The 26,217-nt window shown below is 42.0% G+C and overlaps 1 protein-coding gene across 2 annotated transcripts; it reads left to right on the forward strand.

Moving 5' to 3' along the window:
• The first annotated feature begins 1,262 nt into the window (after positions 1–1,262).
• On the forward strand, positions 1,263–26,109 carry NDP (norrin cystine knot growth factor NDP). 2 transcript variants are annotated; one of them, XM_030807315.1, is made up of 4 exons: positions 1,269–1,553; positions 5,718–5,854; positions 16,010–16,390; positions 24,858–26,109. In XM_030807315.1, exons 3-4 carry the CDS (start codon positions 16,217–16,219, stop codon positions 25,083–25,085), a joined length of 402 nt encoding a protein of 133 aa, XP_030663175.1. In that variant the 5' UTR covers positions 1,269–1,553; positions 5,718–5,854; positions 16,010–16,216; the 3' UTR covers positions 25,086–26,109. The 2 variants fall into 2 exon arrangements, with proteins under 2 accessions (XP_030663174.1, XP_030663175.1); XM_030807314.1 differs by lacking the exon at positions 5,718–5,854 and having other exon boundaries at positions 1,263–1,553.
• Positions 26,110–26,217: the final 108 nt, after the last annotated feature.

Below are 26,217 nucleotides of genomic sequence, written 5' to 3' on the forward strand. Positions count from 1 at the left end.
AGTGCCAGGTTTTCTTTCAAGGCTTTGAATTTGTCATTTATCCATGATCTTCACAGGTGGATTCTGTTTGTGACTGGCTGGTCCAAGGTAGCCAGGGTATTTTTTTTTTTTTTCCAGGTGGAGCATAAGAAAAGGGATTTCTGGCAGTAAAACGGAAAGTTTTAAGACACCTCTTGTAAATATCAGTGACTGGAGTAAAGGTCCCATGGAAAAGTAATAAGGTGAATGTAAATTTATTAATGAATAACATGGTTTGATACAGAGTTGAACAAGACAGTTTCAGTATCAACAATTATATGAAGCTCCCAAGAAAAATTTCTTTTTGAGTTTTATAATGTATTATTTTTTCCACGAAATATTTTTTTTAAATTCTCCGTTTAATTCTTCATCAGTAGTATTAATAAAACAAATTATTCTGGCTCTGAGTTTACCTGACATAAAATAATTATTAAATGTTCTTTGTATTTTCCTCCAAAATCCCTGACGGTTTTCTGTGTTAATTTTAAGCTTTTAAAGGGCAAGAATTATGAAATATTTGCCTTTGCAGTCCCACAGCTCATAACACAGCATGATTCAGCTGCAGGTATTTAACCCACACACATAGTTACCTTTGTCACTTTTCCACTAGTTGTGTAATGGGTTAGCCTTATCTATTAGTTTCTCCTTCATATAGCTCAAGGGGTCATGGAATACACGTTCTCATTGTTTCTAAATCAGACCTAAAGTTTTATTCTAAATGATGCAGATGAAGGGGCTTATTAAAGTGCCATTGTGAATTTAATCATGTATATGCTGCTAAAAATCATTTAATGGATGAACAACCCGGAAAAAAAGAACTCTCACCACCCACACAAATCGTGATAAAATAGGGCAGCGTTTTGCACTTGCTTCAACAGCATCGCCTGAGAAAAAAATTTCTGGTTCCCATCTTTCCCCTCTCTTACTTAGAATTTCAACTTCATCACAGTCAGCTGCCGAATCGTTCAACAGAATGCCACTCTGCCTTTGTATTTCCAAAACTATGCGTCTCTATTGCGGACGGCACATCTTTATGGCAGCCACATGCTTGCAAAAGAATTAAATTCAGAATATTCATTTGGCCTCTTATTAGTTTCATAATACCATTAAAAAAGAAAGAAAGAAAGAAACTTCCTCGCCCTTGTTCTGCTACGCTGTTCCCATCGTAAGATGCTCCGTGGAAGGGAGCCGAGCGGTGGGCAGCGGCTGAGTCCCCGATAACGAGCGCCTCACATTTCCGTGGCATTCCCATTTGCTAGTGCGCTGCTGCGGCCGCACGCCTGATTGATATATGACTGTAATGGCACTTTTCCATTTGACATTCTCTCTCTCTCTCTCTCTCCCTCTCTCTCTCTCCCTCTCTCTCTCTCTCTCCCTGTGTCGCTTAAACAACAGTCCTAACTTTTGTGTGTTGCAAATATAAAAGGCAAGCCATGTGACAGAGGGACAGAAGAACAAAAGCATTTGGAAGTAACAGGACCTCTTTCTAGCTCTCAGAAAAGTCTGAGAAGAAAGGAGCCCTGCGTTCCCCTAAGGTAAGCAGGAAAACAAGCGCTGCCGGCTTGCCTAGGAAATCGCTTCTTTCCAAACCGAGCATTTCATCCTCCTCTCAGACAAAGAGACAACCTTTAAATACCACTTAAATTTGCATTACTTTAATTTGCATTAATCTGTAGCATGCTAGCATTGTGTTTCTTAAATGAACGGGTCTTTGAAGTCTGTAACAGAGCAGGGAGCCTCCTAGAAAAGCTTGAAAATATCTTTTGGTTTGACTTAAAGAGATTTTTCTTTTCAAACTCTCTGCGTAGTTAGATGTAACTTTGTGATGGTTCTTATAGTTGACCCCGTGAAAGGGGGCTGCGAAGCAGCAACTCGCCAACATGGATTCATGGAGCCCAGTATCTTCCCCAGCACCCTCATCCCACTTACAATGGGGGCACTATTAACGCAGGCAAGACTGCGAGTTTAAAAGCGCACTGTTTACTTTTATTACTACTTATGTATGCTGCTGATCTCCTGCCAGGGCTCTGCCGGAGTGCTCAGAATGACTTCAAACAATAGGCAACATTTATTTCTAGCTTTCTGTGTCACGCTTTGCAGGAATCCTGCTCCCTTGCACTCTTCTTTCAGCGTGCAGGTCTTCGCTTCCATAGATGCATTCGGGAGCACCGGGAGGAGATGAGGATGGATTTACTGTATGATTTTGATTGGGCAAAAAGTCCGAGGAAATGCATGCTGTTTGCCTTGGACTTATTGCAGGGGGTTATTTTTAGTCATCAGCTCGTCCCTGCAGCATGATGTTCAAGGAGTGACCGGGAAAGGATGCTCCCACCAGCACAGAGACCAGGACCTGTAGGAATGACTCCTACCTGCGGAATATTCCGAGGTTTCTTTCAAACTTTGGAATACAAGTTCTCTCTTTAAATGAACAATTGAGCTGTAGGAGGCCTGGGCATAACTCTTTCTTGGGGGACAGGAAGTTTGATTGTGTACAGAATGTTAATGACTCAGAACGCCCAGTCACTGAGGCTCATTGTAATAGACAAACCCAGATAAGCCTCCATGAGAGGCAGACTCCCATCTTTACTGAGATTCAGGTGCGGGAAAGGAAGCTATTTGGCAAGATGGGAGTCCCTTATACAGTTATTTGTAACTCATTAATAACAGATATGGCTGCTGTGAAACATGTCTCTTTTCATTTCTAATATTAGTATATCTTAATTACAAGGAGCTGGCATTGGCAAATTACCCCAACACATAAGATTAAATGCCAGGTGCATTTGAAAACAGAGAGATGACTGAGATGCGGGGTTGCTGTGCGTGTCAACCAAATACAGCGGGGACTGCACAATGCTTCTCAACTGAGCGTTTAAACCAGATGCAAATATCTGCTCATTTTCTTCTCATCAGTCTTACTAATTCAAGGAAACTTTATGGTCCTGTTTGCCAGTTTTCATTGCAAATTGGTACACAGTTTATGCAAAACTTTTCTGATTTTCTCTGATAACCAGCCTAATAAGCATCGCTGAATGAAAATCTGATATTTGAATAGGTTAATTTACAACTTTGGGGCATTCATTATTCAAGAAAGCCATAAAAGACACTATGGATTCCATTGCTGTAAAATTTTATTGTAATTTTTTTTTTTAAACTGCGGATAGCAAAGCATTTAGCTGAATCAAAACAATTTTCTTAAACTATTATTCAGATCATTACATGAGAGTATTTGAACACAAAATGCAATGTTTTGCATCATTTATTTTAAAATACATTTGGTTCAGGTAACGGGAGAACTGGCTGAGGCCTTCTTACACTGTGTACCAAGCAGCTGACACCCACAGATGGAAGTGTGCCTGTGGAGTTTTCAATCTTAATTCGAGTTCCAATGACACTGTCAAGGGAAAAATAAATCATTTTTCAATACATTTAATAATTTCCAACTCATTTATTTTCCTGGGCCCTTGAAAAATGTGGTGAGTTTCTTGGAATTATAGCCACCAATGGTGGCCAGCAATCTTTACTCTATTTTAAGAACTCACAATTCAAGTACTATTACTCTCTGGTTAATTATTTATTTTGTCAATTTTTAAATAAATATTTATGAAGCGTTTTCTAGATGCCCAGTGCTATGCTAGTCCCGACGGATGCAAAGGTGAATGAGACATTGTCCCATACTCTAATTCTCAGTCCATATGCCATCTCTAATTAGATTTTAGAACTGAAATGGGCATTGCCAATGGGTAAAGTGGGCAATAACTTTCTTGTTATAAAGAATTATTTAAAACATGTACTGGTTTCTAGATTTACTTGAAATGATTCTCACTCATCAGTGGGTTTTCTTTCCATTTATGATTAAGGGATTCCCCTTTGGCCTTTTTCACCAGATCCTGGGTACACGTCTTTTGCACAGCTAACACGGCCTAGATCTTTCCAGCCTGGGTAGAAGAATCCTGGAAAAAGACAGTAGTTTATCCTTTCTCTGCTCTCCTGAGCACCCTGTGGAAAGGACCATATGCTGTCTCTATTGGGGATGGGTGTGAGTCGCCTACTCAGTAGCTAACATCAGGGCCACTTGATGAATCATCAAATTAGAAACATGCATATGGAGGAAGATGCAGTCACTATCCCTCACCACTTACTTGTCCCACCCCCAGTATCAAAACCAAAGACCTCTGGGCCTGGCCTAAATTCAAGAGGCCCCTGGGAAGAAGCTGTTGGGAACTCTTCCCCAAACCCAGGTCTCCATCATATCCACACAGTGTTGCTTTCAAATAACCCAGTATGGTGTTTTATCACGTGGTTAGGTTATTGGGGGAAAAAAAAAACCCTGAAAACAGCATCACCAGGGTCCTTGACTTGGTCCTTATCAGCAGATAATCCCCCTTGGTTGGATTAAAATGCCTCTGACTCCCTGGGGTGCCTGACTCACCCTAGTCAGCCCTCAGCTTCTTGGCCAGCAGCCTTCGAGCCCATCCTCACCTCTTCCCATGACGGCCAGTGACTGCTTCTTTGCCCAGGCCCTCTTCACTAGGCCAGCGGCCAGTGGGAGCAGAGGGGATGGGAAGGCAGGTGGACAGACTGTGAAGTGCTAAGGCAGAGCGGGGAAGCAGGGCTGTGAGAGAGGGTGGGTGAGATCCAGGGCCTGGGTTGCTGTGGCCTGCCCTGGCTGTGATCAGCTGTCATTTCCTCTTCGTGTATGACACTGTGGAACATATTAAAATTTCTCTGGGATGGTATGTTTGGAATTCCTCTGATGCCCCACCTCACCAACTTACCCGGACAATAAAAGCAAGGTTGTAAGCCTTTGAACAGCTGGCTGGCTATATATTTCCCTTCTTTCTTTCGCATAATCTAATTCAGAAAAGAATCCAGCTAGACTGGCAGTGCCATGTCTGGGTACTTGTTTCCTGCAAGTCCTTCCTCCTCCACCTCCTCCCGCCAGTCCTGGAATCTTACTGGGTGGCATGTGGCTTTTCTTTTCTTTTGCTCACCACCGCTCCCAGCCCGCCCCCTTTTCCCTTCGCCTGAGCTCCTTCCATTGTCAGCTGGCTCTTTGCTCTGCCTGTTTTCCAGACAGCTTGGGTCCTGTTCCATCCGGGGAGAACAGCCCATGAGATCTCCCCCATCTCCATAGTATTCCCAGGATGTCATTCTTGGCACCAGCTCTGCCGGGCTGATAGGATTGGGGGGCTTTTTGTAGTCCCGAGCCTGAATCCACTCACAAAGAGGAGCAGCCACATGGCTTAGCTGCCCTTTGGGCTGCCGAGAGCGGGGCTGGAGTGACCGGGTTGGCAGGGACGAGCATACCATCACAGTGACCCGAACATCTCCGGCAAAGGCCTTGGGGTGGGAGCGCTATGGGAATGCCTGGATGCACTTCGGCCTACATTAAGAGAAATGTGGTTATTCTCTGTTTTGGGGGAGAGACAAGTGGCTTGAAACAAAGCTCTCTGGATCCTTGGCCCCTGCCCTGCCCCCTTTCCCGGTTTGTCCTTCCCACATCCCTCCCTCCCCAAACAGAAAGAAAGAGAGACAGGACTTCTAATTTGGCCAGCACAGACCCGAATGTCTTTATGAAACCCATTTAGTGAAAGAAAGAGGGGAGAAATATATTCTGGGTTGATCCGAACTAAAAAATGCATGGGGCTTTGGAGATGGGGCAGGATTTTTTCTTTCTTTCTGTCTCTGTCTCTTAACAGCAGAACAACAGTTTCGTTGATGAGTTGCAAATGGAAGGAAGTGGACCTTTCAATTAGAGATTCCCATTTAAGAGCCTCAACGTAAACCTCCCTGTGACATCCTTAAAAGATGCTGCTAATGTCCCTGGGACCAAAAGGTATTAAAGAGCAAGCTACCAGGCGGCTTCCTATTCCTTTTCTTTTTCTGGGGGCTTTGGTCGTCTTTTTCAAATTAGCTAAAATTCATTAAAGGACCCAAAAGGAAAAAATTAAAGCAGCTGAATTAAAATGAGTCTTTCCGTGTTAGCCTGACAAGAAGAAAAAAAGAAAGGAAGAAAGAAAGGGAAAGAAAGAGAAGAAAGAACCAATTCCCCTCCACTACCACTTCTTGGGTTTTAATATGAATTATTCCATACAAGTCCCTAGGCTAGAGGATCTATTTAAAGATGCCTGGCAGCATGAAGGGAGAGGGTAAAAATACAACCACTCTTTTGTCCATCAAAGGTTTTCTTTGGGAGGACATTAAGAGCATTCCTGTTTTCTTGTCTGCCCCTGCCAGTGGCAATGTTCCAGCTGGTAGTACCCACTCCTCGCCCATCAGGTCAGCAATCATGAACTTCTGTGTTTAATTTCAGGAGAAAACAAAGGGTGGGAAATCCTTCCGAAACCCCTATGTGTGTGCAGCAGGGCAGGGGAGGCTGGAACTTGAATCAGTACTCACTTGGCTGTGCAGGTTGCATGCTGCAAATTCACACACCCACACAGTTGAGTTTTTGAGGAAGATTGTGCCGATGGCATTATTTCTGAAGCCAACTTCCCTTGCATCTGCAAAGCTTTTTTCTTGTGTCTCCGGCAGTCATTTGCTTGTCACCATTCATGTGCACTGTCCCCTTCATCAGAGGTTCTCAGAGCCTGATGGTCAAGGATATGTCACTAGAGTCATACCCCCAGACCCATTTTCAACAGTAAGAACGTGAAACCCTGGATGGGGTTTGCAATCTGAAACAACTACTTTCTTGTTAGGAAGAGTGCTGACTCAGAAAATTCAAAGAATGGGTAACTTCAGTTGGCGACATATCCCCAGTGCTCATAATCAGGAATTCACCCAGTTGGGGACCATTTCACCCTCATGGCAAAATCTGGACATAAACATTGACTAGTAGCTTTAAACTGGTTATAAGATTTGCAATAGATAATATTTTTGTCTTTTCTTTTTTTTTTTCCACAGAAGCTAAGAATTTTTCAGACAATTTGCTCTCTTCCAAGGCCTGGCTCAATCCCAACTTTTTCTTTTAAGCCATGATCCAACCAATTGCAGTATCTTTTAAAAATGAAAGGGCAACAGGTTAAGACATTCAAGAAAGTTGATGAGCTGTCAGAAAATGCTCAAGGGTGGCCTTTCTACAGTGCCACAAACCAGCAACAGCCCTAAACGTGGAGTCCTCTTCCATCCTTTCATCAGTAGGGAATAAAAATAGGGAGAGAGCAGGTCAGGGGAGAAGTAACAAAAGAGAAGTAAGAAGGATTATTTTTGATGTTCAAAATCTGCTGCTGCCCTTTCAATATTTTCAAATATCACAATTTCAGAAAGGGAAGGATCCTTTTATTTCACCCACTCTCCCTCCCAGGAAGGCGTTTGAAGTTGCTGTCTTTACCTGAAAAGGAGGTCAACTCCTCAAGTGAAAAAACATCCCCTATCTTCAACTAGAAGTAAAATGGAGGTACACACATTTGTACCTAATTATGTGGGTACAAGTACAATTTGTATCCACAAACTATAATGGATGTAAAGAATCAAAGAAATCCAATCCTTAATCAAAGTCCAATTTTTCTTTAAAACTTGAGAGGATATTTTAGGACTCGTTACATTGCTGTGACTTCACTGCCCCCCACCAAATTATGAAAAATTACTCCTTTTGAGAATTTAAATTTTTCTTTTGAGGTGTGGAATCCAAAGGCAGCAGAATAGTATTGTTACAGGGAAGCTGGCAGTCAAAAGACATAGACATAGCTGCAGCATGCATGGTTTAAGCAAATCAAGACAAGCAGAAAACCACCACCCCAACAAGTTCAGGGTTATCAGCAATATAGGGACATGTATTTTTATGTGATTTTTATGAGAACCTTGCCCCTTTGACATATGTCTGAGTCTAGGAGCATTCCGGATTGCAACGGGATTGAATTCAGTATTCAAATCCCACCATTGGGCAGAAAAGGCAAATTGAATGGGGAATGGAAAGACTGAGTTGCTCCTATTGTTTATGCCCCATTCCTAACTAAGGGCTCTACAGCTGTTAGGTGAGATCACTACCCACCATTCCAAAGTGTTGTTGCGGGTGAGGAGGTTCAAACGCAGCTTTGGAAACACTTTGCTGCACTCTTTGAAGAAAAGCCAACATGCTCATTTGGCTCTAGGGTAAAAGGGAGCCTGTACCCTGAGCTAACATTGGTCACCTCTCTTCTCCTGAGGCCATATCACAGCCAGCAGTACAGCAGCAGAACAAGTGTTTAGCTATTTCAGCACAAGTGTCCCCAGAACCCTTGGCACCTTTTCTTTTCCACAGGGAGAATGTACATTCATGCATTTTGGCAAGACTGAGTCCTCTGAGTTGGGTGTCTCGGAACTCTCCTATTTTCTTTCTAAAGGGTCTTATGTAAGGTGAGCAGTAGAGTGTGTCTCATTCCTCGTACAAAATCCCCTTCTTGGGAGGGAGTGGGTGAAATGAAGGGATCCTTCCCTGACTGAAATTGTGCTATTTGAAAAAATTGAAAGGGCAGTGGCAGATTTTGAACTTCAAAACGAATCCTTCCTCCTCCTCCTCCTCTTTTGTTACTTCTCCCATGATCTGCTCTCTCCCTACTTTAATTCCCCATTGAAGAAAGGATAGAAGAGGACTCCGTGTTTAGGGCTACTGTTGATTTGTGGCACTATAGAAAGGCCACCCCTAAGCATTTGCTGACAGCTCATCCCCATCTCAGTCACAGCTTTTAGTTGGGTAGCTGGATTTACAGAAATAATCAAATCCCTGGAAGAAAAGACTTCAACAGAAAAGTACCTCCTGACACTTGGGTAACCTAACCTGGTCATTTCCAATTTATGCAAGGTTTGTATTCTAAAAGTCAATTAGTTATATCAACTGTTAAAAACTCAGAATGAGTCTTTCCATTCTTCAGAATAAGTCTTTTCTGAGTATCTGTGGCCATAGAAGCCCACAGATACTCAGCACAGGATCCAAGTGCCATACCCAGTGGTCAACTCTTTTAGACTTAAGTCCCAGCCCAGGGTTTCTGGAATGTACCTCCCCTAGCAGAGAAGCTCTGTAGTAGATACTTTACCAAGCACAGGGCCTTGCTCTTGACCCCAAGACTACTGATTCTACTTGCAGAGAAGACATTTTTTCTAATCAATCTTTCTCTTCTATCCTGAACCAGAGTATCACAGATTGTCCCATTAGGGCACCAGGATCTGTGGCTCAAGCTCAGCTAGGAAATAAGGGTCTTTCAAAAGAAAGGTGCAAGAGAGTGGAACTCAGCCTATATTGTCATTATCAAATGCAAGAAGTCTAATTCTAGCATGATTTATTATTATTAGCCTTTCTTCTCTCCCCATTTATGCTTTGGTGGATACTGGACAGAAACCCCACAAATTTTAAGACAGTTTTAAGAGAAATAGTAACTGGTTAAATATCCTCACTAACTACTTCAAATAATAATAATAATTGTTATTATTATTACTGTTAACTTTTGTTTTTTAAGATAGGGTCTCACTCTGATGCCCAGGCTGGAGTGCAGTGATGCGATCACAGTTCACTGTAGGCTCAACCACCCATGTTCAGGTGATCCTCCCACATCAACCTCCCAAGTAGCTGGGATGACAAGGGTGTACCACCATGCCTGGCTAATTTTTTTTTATTATTTTTGTAGAGATGAAGTCTTCCTATGTTACCCAGGATGATCTTGAACTCCTGGGCTTAAGTGGTCCTCCCAACACTGCTTTCTAAAGTGCTGGGATTACAGGCATCAGCCGCTGCACCTGGCCCACTTCCTATGATTAACAGGATATTATTAATTTAGAAACTATTTAGTATATTGCAAACACTCAGTCAAATGGTTATTAATGGCTGTTTTTATTTCAGGCAAGGGGCAAATACTTATAGCTTGGGCTTCAGTGTTGGATCAGACACCACCTTAGAACTTTTCTGCAGTCATTAACTCCTTAAGTAAGAAGGGAACTCTTTTTGTAGGATTGCTTTGGGGAATATGTAACCCCAAGGCAGGGGCTGTACTCTGAGAAGCTTGGGTAGAGTTGGAGGCTGTTAGAAATGGATAGACACATAAAAGCATTTAGACCAATCTGTTCATTTTGCAGATGAGGAAACTGAGTCCTAGAAAAGGCAAGTGGCTTGTTCAAGTTCACACAGCCAATGATGGGAGGGTAGGACTCAGGGCTTGAGGATCGGTTTCAGAATGCAGTGAAATTGTTATCCCATATTTCTTTCAAATCAGTATCGGGACACGGAACACTAACAACATAGGCGAGCAGTGGGCCTAGGGAGGAAAAGATGAAACCTGTAGGTAAGTGGGAGTTTGGATAACAATGAGATGTTTTTCTGGAGTTCCTGACAATGCCTGAAAAAAAAAAAATCAGGATTTTAAGCTTCAGTCAGGCTCAAGGTCGAGTCCTCCCACTCCAGTCCCTCCTCAGACAGTAAAACTATTCAAGCCAAGGACATACATATAGGTGGGGGCACTTGACAGTTGGCTCATCTCCCCACCCTCCAAATTATTTATATTTCTAGTCCTTCAGTTTAGTACTCCTATTTACCCCAGGATTGTAATTCATTGCCTCTTTCCCTGGCCATATTCCTCCATCCTTTTTGTGTCTCCCATCTCTTTTCTTCCTCCATCACCCCCACAGCTGAGCTTGGCCACACTTGGCTAGTAGTGCAGGTTGGGAGAACACAGAGTCCTATCACAGACTGGAGGACTATTATTTAATCACAAGAATGTTGTCTTCTTTCTCCTAAGGTAGCAATCTGGGGACAGTCATTGCTATCTTTATTCCCTCACCCCCCACCACCCCTGCACTGGATTAGACACATGAAATGTGCCTAACTCTGAGATGAAAGGAGCAAGAACTGCTTCCTCCCCACTGACCTTGTGCCTGCCCATCCTTGGAGATACCTGGAGTTGGCAGGCTGGAGGCCTAGCAGCGTTTGCAGTCAGTGCCGCTGCCTCCGGGTCAGCCCAGGCTTGGCTCCTTGGCTGCTACTGATGTGCTGCCAGATAGGAATATTAAAAACCATTCACTGAACGCACAGGATGCTTTATAAAATCCAACATGCTGTTTACTGTTTATAAATTAACTGCCTTGGGAAGAGGCATTTGACTTATTCTCCAAGGCATCTAGTTGACCAGATCCAATTGGAATCCTTTGAGTTCCTGGGAAGGGGCTACTTAACACTTCACACTTTCTGAATTAGACCTAGAGTTTCTTGCTTTTCTGATCCTAGTACTGTATGAAGTTTTATCTAGGGTTATCTAGCAAGCTTTCTTCCGCTTATAAATCTTTGATGTTTTTGCAATTTCTTTGATAGAGGCTTTATGTTCTACCATCTTCACTTTATGCCTCATACCATAATTTTTTAAAAAATTACAATAAATATCAAGTAATTCTGGCTAATATACTGACTCCATTCCAAGGTCATTATATTTTATTTGCTTAACTTGGTCTTCTTAGAAATGATGCAATGAATATTGGATACAAATTAGATGTTCAGAGAGTTTATCAATATGTCTAAAAAATCATCCAGGAAAACAACAGGCCAAGACTCTTTGCCTGCAGAGTCAGTGAGCTAGAAGAGGGATCGAGGATAGGACCTATATTTTTCCCCTGACCCTATCTCTTACCTGCTAGAGCAAAAGGAGACACACAGTAGGTGCTCAATAAATACATGTTAAAAAATATTTGTTGCAAGAAGCCACAGAAGGGAATATCAGTATACATTAGTATTGAAAACAGCCTAGGGGGAAATACGGATACTGAAGCACCACCCTCCTGTGCCTGGCAAGCAAGGCAAGAATAAGGCCATTCTTGGCACATGCCACTTGTCTTAGCCTGTTGCTGAGATAACTTGCGTGAAACCAGCACTTTACCCTCTGCCAGCCAGAAGGTCAGCCCAAAAGTGAGCTGATCTGTGGGCACAACACCATCTCTCACCCAGGAGGCTGGGCCCGCTGTAAGCTCTGCTATATTATTTCGCTGAGGATGACAGGTGGGGAAATCTGGGCACCAGTTGTTCTTTTCCACTGGTATCATTTGGAAGGTAGCTCCAAAGTCGGGCACGCCAGCCTACGTGCCTCTCCTGCCGGCAGAGGCTCCACATTGGAGCTATTAGAATGTGGGCTCTGTACATCGGCCAAGTCCATGTCTCAGAGACTGTATCCAGAGCATAGCGTGGCCACAGGGCTACTGAGTTCAGCAAGAGAGTCATTCTCTTGTTCAGTCCATCATTGCCTGGGCCAAGGTTCTAAGTCTTCGTAGGCAGCATTTGATTTTATGACACACGGCTTAAAAAATTAAGGCAAACTGGAATTAATTTAGTTTTGAGAAAACAACAGAAGCTGCTACAGTAAGGCAGAGATAATCCTAGGCTGCCAGAAAGTGGTGATCTCAGTGGTGTACATTTTCTTAATTCCTGATTTTCCTCTTTGTGAGGTCTTCCTCCCACTCCCATACTTTGCACATTCTCACCTATGCACACCCTGAGCAACACAATGTTGACAACTTGACTTAGCATTGCTCTTTTCTTGAGCTTTATTTTTATTTCTTCTTCAATACAACAGTGTTGGTTCATTCAATTTGAACACTTAAGGCAAAAAAAAAGAAAAAAAAAAAAAGAAAAAAAAATCCCAGGTTATGTTTTCAGAATCTTACCTTTTTGTTTTGAGGGTTCTGTGAGTTTTGTGGCATATTTACATTGCTGCTTACATTCTTATTTCAGAATTTAAGATAAAAACTGGGCAACTATCACGTTTTCTGAGTGTGTTGAAAAATCTATTTCTTAGAATTAATGGTAAAACAACATTTCCTGTTAATCTTTTATTCTGTAATATTACTTCTGGGTTCAGCTCACCATCTCTAAAGAGAAAGCCAGATGATCAAGTTACATTGCATGTGACATTGACTATCTCTTTATCTGTGTAAATGTCATAATATCTGCTTGCAAAGTGTTTTATTCATTTTTAGGAAAAAATTTTAAACTGTGCTTGCAATTCAGGATGGTGCTACTAGGTGGCAGTAATGTACAAGAACTATGTGGTCGCCCTGGAAGAGTGTTTTACTAAGAGACTAGCATGCCTTCCCGTAATTATAAGAAATAAAAATATAATATTTTAAAAATACTCAAACTGGCACAAACAGTAAACATCCATTAACTTAGTTACCAGACTTAAGCTGAGCTTTAAAAAGAGAAAGCCTTATTTTTTAATGAAATTTTAAATAAAGTATACATTCACAAGCTCAAAAATCTAAAAATACAAAAAGATACATAGTGAAAAGTCTTTCTCTCATGCCTGTCCCTCAACTACCACTGGTAACTAATTTTGTTAGTTTCTTGGGTATCCTTTCAGAGCTTTGCTATACAAATATGTGTTTTTATCTCTCCCCATTTTAACACAAATCAATACATATAGTTTCTGCATCCTTCCATATATAGTTGGTTAGTATATTGTTGTGTGAATATTTTAGAATATAATTAACCAGACCCCTATTAATGGATATTTCATGCTGCTTCCAATTTTATGCTATTTCAGCCATGTGCTCATGTGATTTCACATGTAGGATAATTCACAGAAGTGGAATTGCTGGGTCTAAATTATATATATTTGCATTTTTCAAAGGTATTGCCAAATTGGCCTCTACAGAGTTTGGACCAATTTATACTGAACTTTCTCCAAAATGGGCTTGTTTTCCCACAGCCTTGCCAATAGCGTGCATGATCAGACTTCGGAATCTTCGTAAATCTGATTGGTTGAACAATGTATTTCAAAGTACTTTAATTTTCATTCTCTTAAATGAGACTTTTATTCTCTTAAATTCTTTTCTATCTTTAAGGGCCCTTTATATTTCCTTTTTCTGTGGAGAAAGTGGAAATGCCAATAAATACAACGATGCATATACATATGTAGGGTTTTGTTATTGATGTAGCTTGTTTTTGCCATCATGCTGTACATGATGTTCTTTAATTTGCTTTGCTCATTTAACCATACCTCCTGGCCATGGCTCTGAAGAGAAGTTGCTGGCAGTGCAGAAGAGGGGCCAGGACTGGAATGTCTGCTTCTCTCTTCATCCTTTTGCCATTGACTCCTGGGGGAAATATCTGTAGACCGAAGCAGTGAAATCTAATCAATTCTCTTTCTGACACTAATTAAGGCTTCAAAGAGACAGATAACCACTTGGGATAATTTAGTCACACTGAAACTTGGGAAATGGTCAGTAATATTTCATCCTCTGAACATAGACCCCAAGAAAGTTCTGGCTCTTTGAGTTGATGTCTTGGCAATTTTCAGGGTAACGTGTATAGGAAAACCTAGATTATGCAGATGAAAAGAAAACAAACATGCTCTTCTGCATCCTTTGCAGATTTGAAACTTTGGGCACAGGTTTGATTTATTTCAATGAGATGTTGCTATTAGCATGCACATCAAGTGGTGCAAAGTTGTACTGGAATATGGTCTCCTCAACTTTGGGCTCACTGTCTGCATATGGAGATGATAGTAACTGAATCCATAGTTATCAAGTGGTGGCATTTTAGAACACGAAGGGACAGCAGATGCCATCTCTGTCAACTCCTTCCCTCTACACATGAGGAAACTTGGGCTAGAGGAGGTTGAATGACTTGTGTAAGGCTTCCCCAGCTAATTAATGGCAGTGCCAGGACTCAAGTCCAGGTAGGTCGCCTCATTACTGGTCCTTGCCCTTCCTGCAATTTATAGGACTTCCCTGAGGCATATGTGCTGAGGCTTTGCTATGGCCAGGGATTCTCTGCTCTGAAACAGCCCTATCTCACACACCCCTTTCCACTTAGGATCCCCTGCCTCACACTTCCAAGACAGCTAATTGAGGCTAAATGGGTCTGACGCCATTCTATTAGTGCAAAATAAATTGGCTTATGCCAACTTGAACTCCTAATCTTGATTTTATCAACACTTTGCCCTGTTTATTCAGACTGTTCATGAGTAGGAAGTTAAGGAAAATGTTGCCTATGAACAAAATTATCAAACTTTTATCTGAAATACCTTTGAAAGTTTTCCCGAAGCTTTAATTATCATGTCCCTTTTGTTTTGGATGTAATATCAGACCCTCCCAATTTTCCTAAATGTTTGAAAATATTTTTGATACTTTCTGTCTTCTGTTGTGATTAAAAAAAAGAAAGCACCAGTGTTGGCTATGCCTGGGGAGTTAGTGAGGTAATCTGGAGAGATCTCTGGACCCCAGTCCTTTGTCCAAGAGGTATGGTCAAAAGAACAAAGCAAATTTCGGAAAAACCGGCATGATATGATCCTATTTTAATGGTAAGTCTGTTCCAACAACTGCTTTCTTTTTCGAATTACACCATGTGCTCAGGCTACAAAGGCTCTGCGCAAATGTGACTCTGTTGGCAAATACACGCATGATACCTTAACCATGCTGGAGGCCAGTTAGCATAATGTGTATTTCAGATGCAATTTGTCATCAGTGCTGGGTGGTATGGGGCTTAAAACAAAAACAGGATGAGCCTAGAGCACAGAAGTGGAAAATTAGGTGGGTGGGTGAGTATGGACTTGGAAATGGAAAATGTGCTTCCCTGTGGGACATGGCTTGTGTTCATTAGTGCTGACCTGCCTCCTCTCTAGCCCTGTAAGCTGACGTTGACACCAAAGCTCTCTGAGAAACTGAATAGACCCTCCCGCCCCCACCAACCAAGGACAAAGATGAGACCACCCAATTTGGTTACGTTGTTGCCAGAACAACATGTTTAATCTTTAATATGGGTTCAAACTATTCTTGCCCCTAGGAACATGGACTTCAGCAATTAAAGTCAGCATGTGCTTCCATTAAACCATTGTGTCCACCTCCAAATGGTTATAAATATGTCGCATAAGCTATGAGAGTTGGGGTGGAATGGATGACAGCCTTTGCTAATGGCACTCTAGAAACCAATATTCTCCTCTCAAAATAACATGGAAAAATTCTACTTAATACCTCCTGGGTTCCATTAGTGGTTCTGGGTAAATAATTCTGGGGAAAATAATTTCTGTTTTCATTCCAGCTGTGCAGCAGATACTGTGATAATGGATTGCAAGTGCAAAGAGTAAGACAAAACTCCAGCACATAAAGGACAATGACAACCAGAAAGCTTCAGCCCGATCATGCCCTTTCCTTGAACGGGACTGGATCCTAGGAGGTGAAGCCATTCCCAATTTTTTGTCCTCTGCCTCCCTCTGCTGTTCTTCTAGAGAAGTTTTTCCTTACAACAATGAGAAAACATGTACTAGCTGCATCCTTTTCTATGCTCTCCCTGCTGGTGATAATGGGAGATACAGACAGTAAAACGGACAGCTCGTTCATAATGGACTCGGACCCTCGACGCTGCATGAGGCACCACTATGTGGATTCTATCAGTCACCCACTGTACAAGTGTAGCTCAAAGGTAAGACGAAGGTCTCTGTGAGGAGAGCATTTCCCTCAGAAACAGGCGAGAAGCCATATTTCTTTGTCAGGGGATGTAGAACTATGATCATAGCCCAAACTTAAGTGATGTGGCTGGCCCACAGGGCTTGTGGGAGAATGAGGCTTTTAGAATTTCCCCCCGTGCTTTGCACTGTTGTCAGTAAAAGTGCCTAATCAATCATGTGCACACCCATCCAGTGGGACAGGTGTCCTTTGCCCCTGGCTGTGACGTTTATGAGTGGTAGTGTGCTTTTCCAAAAAAGAAAAATGGAGTTTACAAGTTAGCATAACTCTCTACCTCCATCATCAATAAAGAGGAGGAGAATGCAAAGAACGTGATTGAGCAGTGGAACATACTTCTTGGAGGGCTCTTTAAAGAGATTCTTGGTGAAATAACTGGCTTTGTGGTCTGAGCCTTTCTTCAGGTGCTACATTTCTGTTAAAATGATTTCAAAAGATGAGGTGGCAATATGCTCATTTATCATTTTTACATTGCTTAACCAAATTGTTCTCGTTCGGAAAAGGATGCATGTTTCTTGCAGAGGCAATCCATGCCTCAGTGGTGTGCAAAGGAATATCATGCTTAAAAGGCCACCAAGAGTGGCAGCTACGTGGACCACCCAGAAGGGAGGCACATTGTAGGGTGGAACATATGAGATCTCACGACTGTCACTGCCCCTAAACAGGCACATGAATGAAATTCGTCCACATTTGGTAAATAATAATTTGTTTAGCCCAACCTCAGAGATTTTCACATTTAGTTTTGGGATGAAAATCACTTAAACATTCTCGTATGGCTAGTATTTTTTGAAATTACCAGTATAATTAAGAATTTTTTATAATATCAATTACTAGAATTAAGACCATATAAGCCAATCCCTCCACTCTCCATTCAAAAACATTATGATTTTTGTATGCCTTGAAGATTTCCATTAATTTCTCTGATTATAGCTCAGTGATGATGATTCATTTTAGTTTAGGAGGATCAGAATTCGAGTTAAATCATTTTAACCATTATATTAATAAGATCTATGACTGTGGGAAAAAATAGAGATTTTCCATTTAATAAAAACTTTCTGGCTCTTATTTGTGCTTGTAGAACCAAAAAAAATGGAGTAAATAGATGAACATAAATTTTTGCAGGGCTACAATTCCTTCTTAGGAAAAGGAAACTAAAATTGAGAAAAAACATGAGAAGTGCTTTTACAAGTGTGATTGCTCAGAAATTGTGGGCCCACGTAAGGTTGACTGAAGCTTTTATTAGCTTCTCCTTCCCTCCCCCTTCAGAAACAGACAGCACGAATATTTAGTGATTTTATTCTATGGATAATTTCTTTCTGTATTGAGTTGTCCTCCATAATCATGATTCTTTTTTTAAAAAAGGAATTAAAATTATTTCAAAGAAAGTGTCACTATGATGATAGAAAGGAACAAAGAAATAGGAGCATCTATAAAAACTAGAAAACAATCTGGAAAGATTGGATGAAATGATGGAGGAGTACTTTGGCAACAATCACATTAATCTAGCGAAGGTCAAAGAAGAGACATCATGAACTCAAACCAAAGAAATTCACATGTGAATTCTGAGCATGAGTCTTAGAAACAGACTTTAGTGTACTGTTATTCACCTTTGTTTCTTCCAGAATGCCATGGCAAATAACAGCGCAAAATTGTGATAGTAGGAGAAATGTTTGTAATTTCATGGGAACAATCTGTTTTCAAACATCCCAAACTATCCCAAATATAGCAATAGTTTTATGTAAATGGTGCTTGCAATTATAAACCTTTCTTCCCTGGCCATAAAATATGCCTGGCAAAATCTCAACTACCCAGACCTTTTCTAGGTTAGATTTTTCTCTATGTATCCAGGAGCAAAACTGTTTTCATTTGGAAATGTTCTATAATTCTTAACTCTTACATTCTCAGGCTGATCTTTTCTCTAATGGGTCTCACTTAATGAAATTGTTTGCCTTTAGAGACTTGGATAAAACATTTAGTCTATGTCTAGAAAAGAGTCAACAACAATCTACCCTAGCTTCTTTTTACAAAGAAAAGACTAGGGTAGGTTTTTTTGTCTCTATAAAAATTTTCCCTTGACATCATGTTCAAGGGTCATTATTTAATAAACATGTGCCTACTGTTTGCCTGCCAATTGTTAATGCTTTCTGACTCACATTCATCCATTATCTGGCCTTGTAAAGACAAGAAAGGGAGAATGTGATCCAGGCTCAGGGAAGGGAGTGTACCTGCTTGAACACCTAATATGTGTCAGGCACCTCATACTGTATACTCTAATCATTGCCAAGAAACCTGTGATGGCAGGCATTATTATTCCCATTATCCTGGTAAGGAAAACTGAAGCCCAAAATAATCAGATTGCTTGATATCATATAGCCAGGGAGTGGCAATGTCTGCCTCATGGCATTCATCTTCCCGCTACTTGGATCTTCATATTGGAGGAACACAAGTAGAATGTAGGAGCCATCACATAGAAGTTCAGGCTCTACTTCTGATCTGCTGGCAGTAATAATTTATACTCAGCAATGTTTCTAGAAAAAATAAATAGTGAAAGCCTTTCTGGGAGCTTTCAATGAGATTGTTCATCCCAGCCCTGAACTTGCAGCTGGCCAGTCCTAGGTCCCTGCTGCCCATCTCCTAGCAATTCAGGAAAGGACTGAGAGGGAGTCAGGCAGAAAAGACTGGCCACAGTGGCCCACCAAAGAGGACAGTGTGGCCACAGATTAGGATGTGTCTGATAGTTCTAAGTGGTGGCACCTCCTGGGATTGGGTACAAAAGATCCTGGGAATAGCAGGTTCATTTATAATCTTCATGGGAGACTAAGTTTCTCTAAAATTTGGAGTAAAGGCTGTAGAGCAAACAGGCAAAAGACCAGTTGGTAGTGGAAACAGACTTCCTGGTGGAATCTCTATGAGAACTGAGGCATGCCAGGCTTTGAAGTGAGAGAGACGTGGTTTCCAATTCCAGCTCCATGGCTTGCCGAATGAGTGACTTTGAGGAAGTTCAGTAACTTCCTTCTTTGTGCCTCAGTTTCTTCCCATGCAAAATAGAGCTGTCTACCTGAGGGTATGGGTATGGGTGTTGGTGATTCGTAAAGCATCCAGCAGTGTCCAGCACATAATAGCCATTTAATAGATGATATTATGATCTTGATGATAAAGTTATAAACTAAGCAGGTGTTTAGACTCAATTTTCTATTTCAGTCACAACTGAGATCTCAATAACTGCTGGGATCTCCTATAGCCTTAAAAGATTAGGAAAATGAACCTTATTGTAGTTCTTGTTAAGCACAGGGTGGGGCAGAAGAGCAAAGTAAATGTAAGCCACTGTGCTGGGTGCTAACAGGGAGGATAAAAGTAAAAGAGAAACAGCCCCGATGTCTGTCTAACCTTCCTTCCCAGATGAGTGGAGGAAGGAGGGGCTGGAGGGGGATGAGTTTTGGACTTGGGCCAGGGAGGGGATTTCAGGAATGGAGGGTGGGAAAGCAAACTGGCAGGGGAGACCCGGAAAGTCTCAGTTGGGTGAGGAGTGGGGGATGCTGGCCCCAGGCCAGGGCGTGGAACCAGGGCATGGAACCAGGGCATGACTGTCTGAACTGGTAAGGGCCACAGGAGCAGGTGGGGAGCCAGAAGAGCAACAACAAAGGATAAGGAGGAAGAGGTTTGAGGGACAAAACCTAGGAAAAAAGGACCTGGTATGCTAAGGGCTGAGTCCTAACAGCTTCCTAACAGGACCCCCAAGCCATCTTCTACTGCTACCCACCAAGCTCATGGTGTGATAGGAGAAATGGAGGGAGTCAGGAATATTGTGTTCACGATACAATAGACTACTTGAGAGATATAATTTGATTTTTTTTAAAGGAACAAATTTATACTGAGTGCCTACCATGTCCAGGTGCTGTGGAAGGTGCTGGAGACTCTGAAGTAGAAAGAAGGAAAAAAGAGACAATTTTTTTGCCTTCATAATGCTTACAAGAAAATGGGGAGGGAGGGAGGAGAGGTGTTCTGTGCACAAAGATCAGTTTGTATCCGTTTGATTCATGACCTGAGTGAAGGGACCAGTCTCTAGCTGGAGTGAGCTGAGTTCCCATCCACCCTTTCAAAGCCCCCACCATCTCTCTGCTGCTTTGTTCCCTGGTTGCAATTGTCTTGGTGCCCTCAGCCTAGCACAGATCTTTTGGAGGTTGACCTGGGCCCCTGAAGATGAGCGGAGTTATTGAGGCTGCCTGTGGGGAAAGAATGGGAGAAGCATGGGTGAATCTTGTTCCTGAGGAGAAAGGGGGTGCTTCAAGAGGTGCCATGGAAATAAGGGTGCACAGTGTTCACTGCTGCGAAAAAGGCAAACTATGTTTCCACTCTGTTGGAGTAAAATCGCAAAAATGCTCTTCTAGGATGGGACAGGTGGGTCTTTATTCTGATGCTAATGGTGACATCTGGTCAGTCAAGGCCCTTGGAAGATTCAGCTCTGCATAAGCTTGGGGATGGTGAAGCCAATGTCCCAAGAAGCCCACAAGAAAAAGTTAGACTTGTATGTCTATGGATACGGTCAGGGGTTCCTGAGGCAAATCAATGTAGATAAGGAAGTGTGTGAGTTGGCATATGCCTCAGGAAAACATGGTATCAGGAGGCAGGTATTATAGTGGTTTAGGTCAGGGGTTTGGTTTCAGATAGACCTTGGTTTGATTCCAGCTCTGCATTTTGCCACCTATGTGAGTTTGGGCAAGTTACTGGAACTCTCTAAAGCTTGGGTTTCCTTATCTGTCCTAATAGTATAGATCATAACAGTACTTTCTTGTAGGGTTGTTACAAGGATGAAATAACTCACATTGTAAGTGCTCAATAAATGTTCTTATTAGCGAAATGATGATTATCTAGTGATTCATCTAGAGCAGAGCCCTCAAACTTGAATGCGTCCAGAGACCTGCTACTCAAAGTGTGGGCATCAGCCCAGTAGGACTGACATCAACTAGAATCTGATGGGAAATGCAGAATCTCAGGCTCTAGGCCAGAACTACTCAATCAGAACTTGCCTTTTAACAAGATCCTAGATGATTCACATGCACTTTCCAGTCTGAGAAGCTCTGATCCGGAAGAGATCAGGAGATGTTCAAGTGCTGAAACACAGGTAAGGTATGGCAGAAGCTAAAATGTGAAGTATTGAGAGTAAACCAGGAGAGCAGATGGTTATTCCTCCCATCCCTTAAGGATCTTATTTTTCAAACTTCTGCTTTACCACTTCAACACACAAAACAGAGATAGATTTCCTTCTAGGAGTGTGTGTGTGTGTGTGTGTGTGTGTTGAGAACATCAAGGGTCCAATAATTGCTTCATAGTCTTTTCTTCCAGGAAAGAGCATTTGAATTTGGCTACAGAGAATAGATAGGTGGGATTTTACTAGGCAGAGCAAGGTGGAAAGGACATATTTGGGAGACAGAAGACATAAGCAAAGGCAAGAGGCAGGAGAATTCAGGGCACTTTCTTGGACTCCTAAGTAGTTAAGTTTGACTGGAGTAGGGAGTGGGTAGTAGAGTGATGAGAACAGCTGTAAGTAAGACTGGAAATACATGTGAAACCTGGGTCATGAAGGGCCTTGACTCCTCTTCAAGATTTTGGATTTTATTCTGAACTACTGAAGGCATTTATTGTACATGTCTGTGCAATCTTCTTGCACAAACAATCCAGCTCCCGAGGAAGAGGGGCCCAGCCCATTGGAGGTGGCCCCACGTCCTTCAGTGCCTGGAGTTCTTGTCCTTCAGAGTGGGCTGGGGGTGGAGCCGGACATCCTGAAAACTTTTAGTGAGATTGCAACCAGATTAGCTCATTTACAAATAGCCCTACGCTGTTGACTTGGTCATTTTATGGACAGTGCTAATGGCCCGGTCAGTTAGGCCTACGTTTGGTTCACCTGTATATACATCACTTGGATATTATGTCCCATATCACTGTTGGCCCTTCTGAGTTAAGTTTGTTGGCACAGATTTACTTTGTCCACCCAGACTGAAACTGCACCTCTGAAGACTCCATTACGGAAGGTGACTCTGCGAATAACTGCTTAATCAACCTAATAGGTGATCTAGATGAGAGATTAGCAAATTTAACACTACTCCAAGGTGAGGTATCAAGCATCTCTTCCCACATACAGGCAGATGCGGAGGAGAACAGACTAAGGAAGATCTTGGACTCTCTCTCTCTCTCATTAGAGAAATGGGGGTGGGAATTAGGGACTAGCCTGTGTACTACTGACCTATGGCATAATCTCTCAAAACCCATTTCAGAGCCAGGCACAGTGGTGCATGCCTGTAGCCCTGGCTACTCAGGAGGCTGAGGCAGGAGGATCCCTTGAGTCCAGGAGTTTAAGGCTGTAGTGTGCGATGATCATGCCTGTGAATAACCACTGCACTGTAGCCTGGACAACATAGCAAGACTCTCTCTCTAAAAACAAAACAAAACAAACAAACAAAACCATTTCTGATAGTTTACTTTGCCTGTCAAAATGAAGAGCAGGTAGGATAGAATCAAAAGCTTTAAAAAAATCAAAACAGCTTACAGCTGCTATTTTCTCTCTGCCTCTGTAATCATTCAGAGAAAATAAATTCACTGGTCTAGTCCAACTTATTCTTCCCTAAGCCTTGCTGTTTTTTTTTCTAGTATCTCATATTGCCTTGGTGGTTGCTAAGTGATTGTTGGATTTAGCCCCAGCATATTCTCAGATAACTATGCCAATAATCTATAATTACCAGAATTCATCTTTTCTCCCTTTTGGAAAGCTAGACTGGCTATTTTTTTCTTGTAAACCTTGGGTGTTTAATTCTGCCCTACAGGATGATGTCAGAGATAATAGCTGGTGAATCTTTAATAACAACTGCTAATTCCTACAATATTGTAAGGTAAACATCAAAAGGTTTCATGCATATATATATATCTTTTAATCTTTCATTTGAACTGTTTCACATTTTATGATCTTGCTGTTGGTTCTGGAATTATAGGACAAATTTTTCTTTTCTTCTCTTCTCCTTTTCTTTTCTTTTTTCTTTTCTTTTCTTTTTGAGATAGGGCCTTGCTCTGTCACTCATGCTGGAGTGCAGTGGATTGATAATAGCTTCCTGCAGCCTCTAATTCCTGGGTTCAAGTGATCCTCCTGCCTCAGCCTCCAAAGTAGCTGGGACTACAGGTGCACATCACCACGCCTGGCTAACTTTTTATTTTTTTTTGTAGAGACACAGTCTTGCTATGTTGCCCAGGCTGGTCTCAAACTCCTGGGCTCAAGTGGTCCTCCTGCCTCAGACTCCAAAGTGTTGGGATTATAGGCATGAGACAATACACCTGGCCCAGGGGATTTTTTTCTCCATCACTTAACATGAAATTCACCAAGCAAAACCTCTTACGTAACCACGGACCAATAATCTCAGATTCTCCACTCCCCTCCCCATCTTGATATTAGGATTATGCAGCTTAATGAGTCAAGCTGCCCCACCGTACCCACCCATGACTCCCACTCCCAGGATACCAGGATTTATGTATGGGATACATAAATGATCCTTTTGTCCATCCCGGTAAGCTGTATGCAAATTGTGTGTGCGCTTATGTACATTTTTCTGGGGATAACTTTGGTAGTTTTCATCAGATTCTTAAAGGTGTCTGTTGGCTAAAGCCAGATTAAGAGCTACTATAAAGAACACATAGCCTCCGTTATTCCAGCCCAATCTTTGGAAATAGAGATTATCAGAATGGGTACATCCTAATATTTGCCCCAATTGACTCTGAAGATGCAGATGCAATTACACAAATCCCAGGCTCCTTCAATGTATAAACCCAGAAGTGTGATTTCAGGGCCCCAGACATGCCCTGTCTCTACTTCATTGTCTTGTCCCAAATTGCAGCACCCAGAATGTTTCTTCCTAAGCATTACTCAGGCTATCCTATTTTCTTCTTCAGAAACCATATTCCTGTTCTTTAGCTATTTCCTGCACAAATCAATTTCTTTTTTTTTTTTTTTTGGTAGTCATTTTAATTTACTTCTTGGTTTCAATTTGGATTGACTTTCTGCATTTTGCTACTGGTAGAATTGCAATGCATTGGGCCAGTGGTAGACCCACTACCCGTCAGGAGAAATTTCTTTTGTTCTTTGGTTTTTACTCGCACATCACAGTGATGGGCGTCATTCAGTGGTTCTAAACTCTCAGTACACTTAGAAATCACCTAAGAAGCTTTGAAAACCATGAAAGCCTGGGCCCTATCCCCAAGGATTTTAATTCAGTCGATCTGAATGGGGCCTGGATGTTGACTTAAAAAAAAATGCAACATGCATTGAGCCACTGGTCTAATCTAGCAGGAATTGGCAAGGAGTGTGAGGGTCTTTCAAAAGATGCTGTTTTACCTGGCTAAGGTTGTGGCATGCTCAGAGTAACCACCTCCTCTTCTTTCCCCAGATGGTGCTCCTGGCCAGGTGCGAGGGGCACTGCAGCCAGGCGTCGCGCTCCGAGCCTTTGGTGTCGTTCAGCACTGTCCTCAAGCAACCCTTCCGTTCCTCCTGTCACTGCTGCCGGCCCCAGACTTCCAAGCTGAAGGCGCTGCGGCTGCGATGCTCAGGGGGCATGCGACTCACTGCCACCTACCGGTACATCCTCTCCTGTCACTGCGAGGAATGCAATTCCTGAGGCCTGCTGCTGTGTGTGGCTTCTGGATGGGACAACTGTAGAGGCAGTTCGACCAGCCAGGGAAAGACTGGCAAGAAAAGAGTTAAGGCAAAAAAGGATGCAACAATTCTCCCGGGACTCTGCATATTCTAGTAATAAAGACTCTACATGCTTGTTGACAGAGAGAGATACTCTGGGAACTTCTTTGCAGTTCCCATCTCCTTTCTCTGGTACAATTTCTTTTGGTTCATTTTCAGATTCAGGCATTTTCCCCCTTGGCTCTCAATGCTGTTTGGGTTTCCAACAATTCAGCATTAGTGGGAAAAAGTGGGCCCTCATACACAAGCGTGTCAGGCTGTCAGTGTTTGGTGCATGTTGGGGAAGAATTTACTTTGGAAAGTAGAAAAGCCCAGCTCTTCCTGGGACATCTTCTGTTATTGTTGATGTTTTTTTTACCTTGTCATTTTGGTCTAAGGTTGCCACTGCTGCTAAAGGTTACCGATTTCAAATTCCAGATACCAAGCATGTGGATATGTTTAGCTAGGTTTACTCACAGCCAGTGAACTGACATTAAAATAACTAACAAACAGATTCTTTTATGTGATGCTGGAACTCTTGACAGCTGTAATTATTATTCAGAAATGACTTTTTGGAAGTAAAAGCAGCATAAAGAATTTGTCACAGGAAGGCTGTCTCAGATAAATTATGGTAAAATTTTGTAAGGGAGCAGACTTTTAAAGACTTGCACAAATATGGATCCTGCACTGACTCTGGAAAAGGCATCTATGTACTAGTGGCATGGAGAATGCACCATACTCATGCATGCAAATTAGACAACCAAGTATGAATCTATTTGTGGGTGTGCTATAGCTTTAGCCGTGTCGCGGGCGTCATTCTCTAATATCCACTTGTCCATGTGAAACGTGTTGCCAAAATGGTGGCCTGGCTTGTCTTCTGAACGTTTGGTTCAAATGTGTTTTGGTCCTGGAGGCTCAAATTTTGAGTTATTCCCACGTTTTGAAATAAAAAGACAGTATCTTCAAAATTTTGACTGTTTATTTTTTTCCTACTTGATATCCTACTATCATGTGGACTAGAACATACATGTAGCTAGTGCTTGAGCATCTCCTATGATATGGTAAAAGAGTCAAAA

The sequence above is a fragment of the Nomascus leucogenys genome, chromosome X, assembly GCF_006542625.1.
Source record: "Nomascus leucogenys isolate Asia chromosome X, Asia_NLE_v1, whole genome shotgun sequence".
Classification (NCBI taxonomy): Eukaryota; Metazoa; Chordata; class Mammalia; order Primates; family Hylobatidae; genus Nomascus; species Nomascus leucogenys.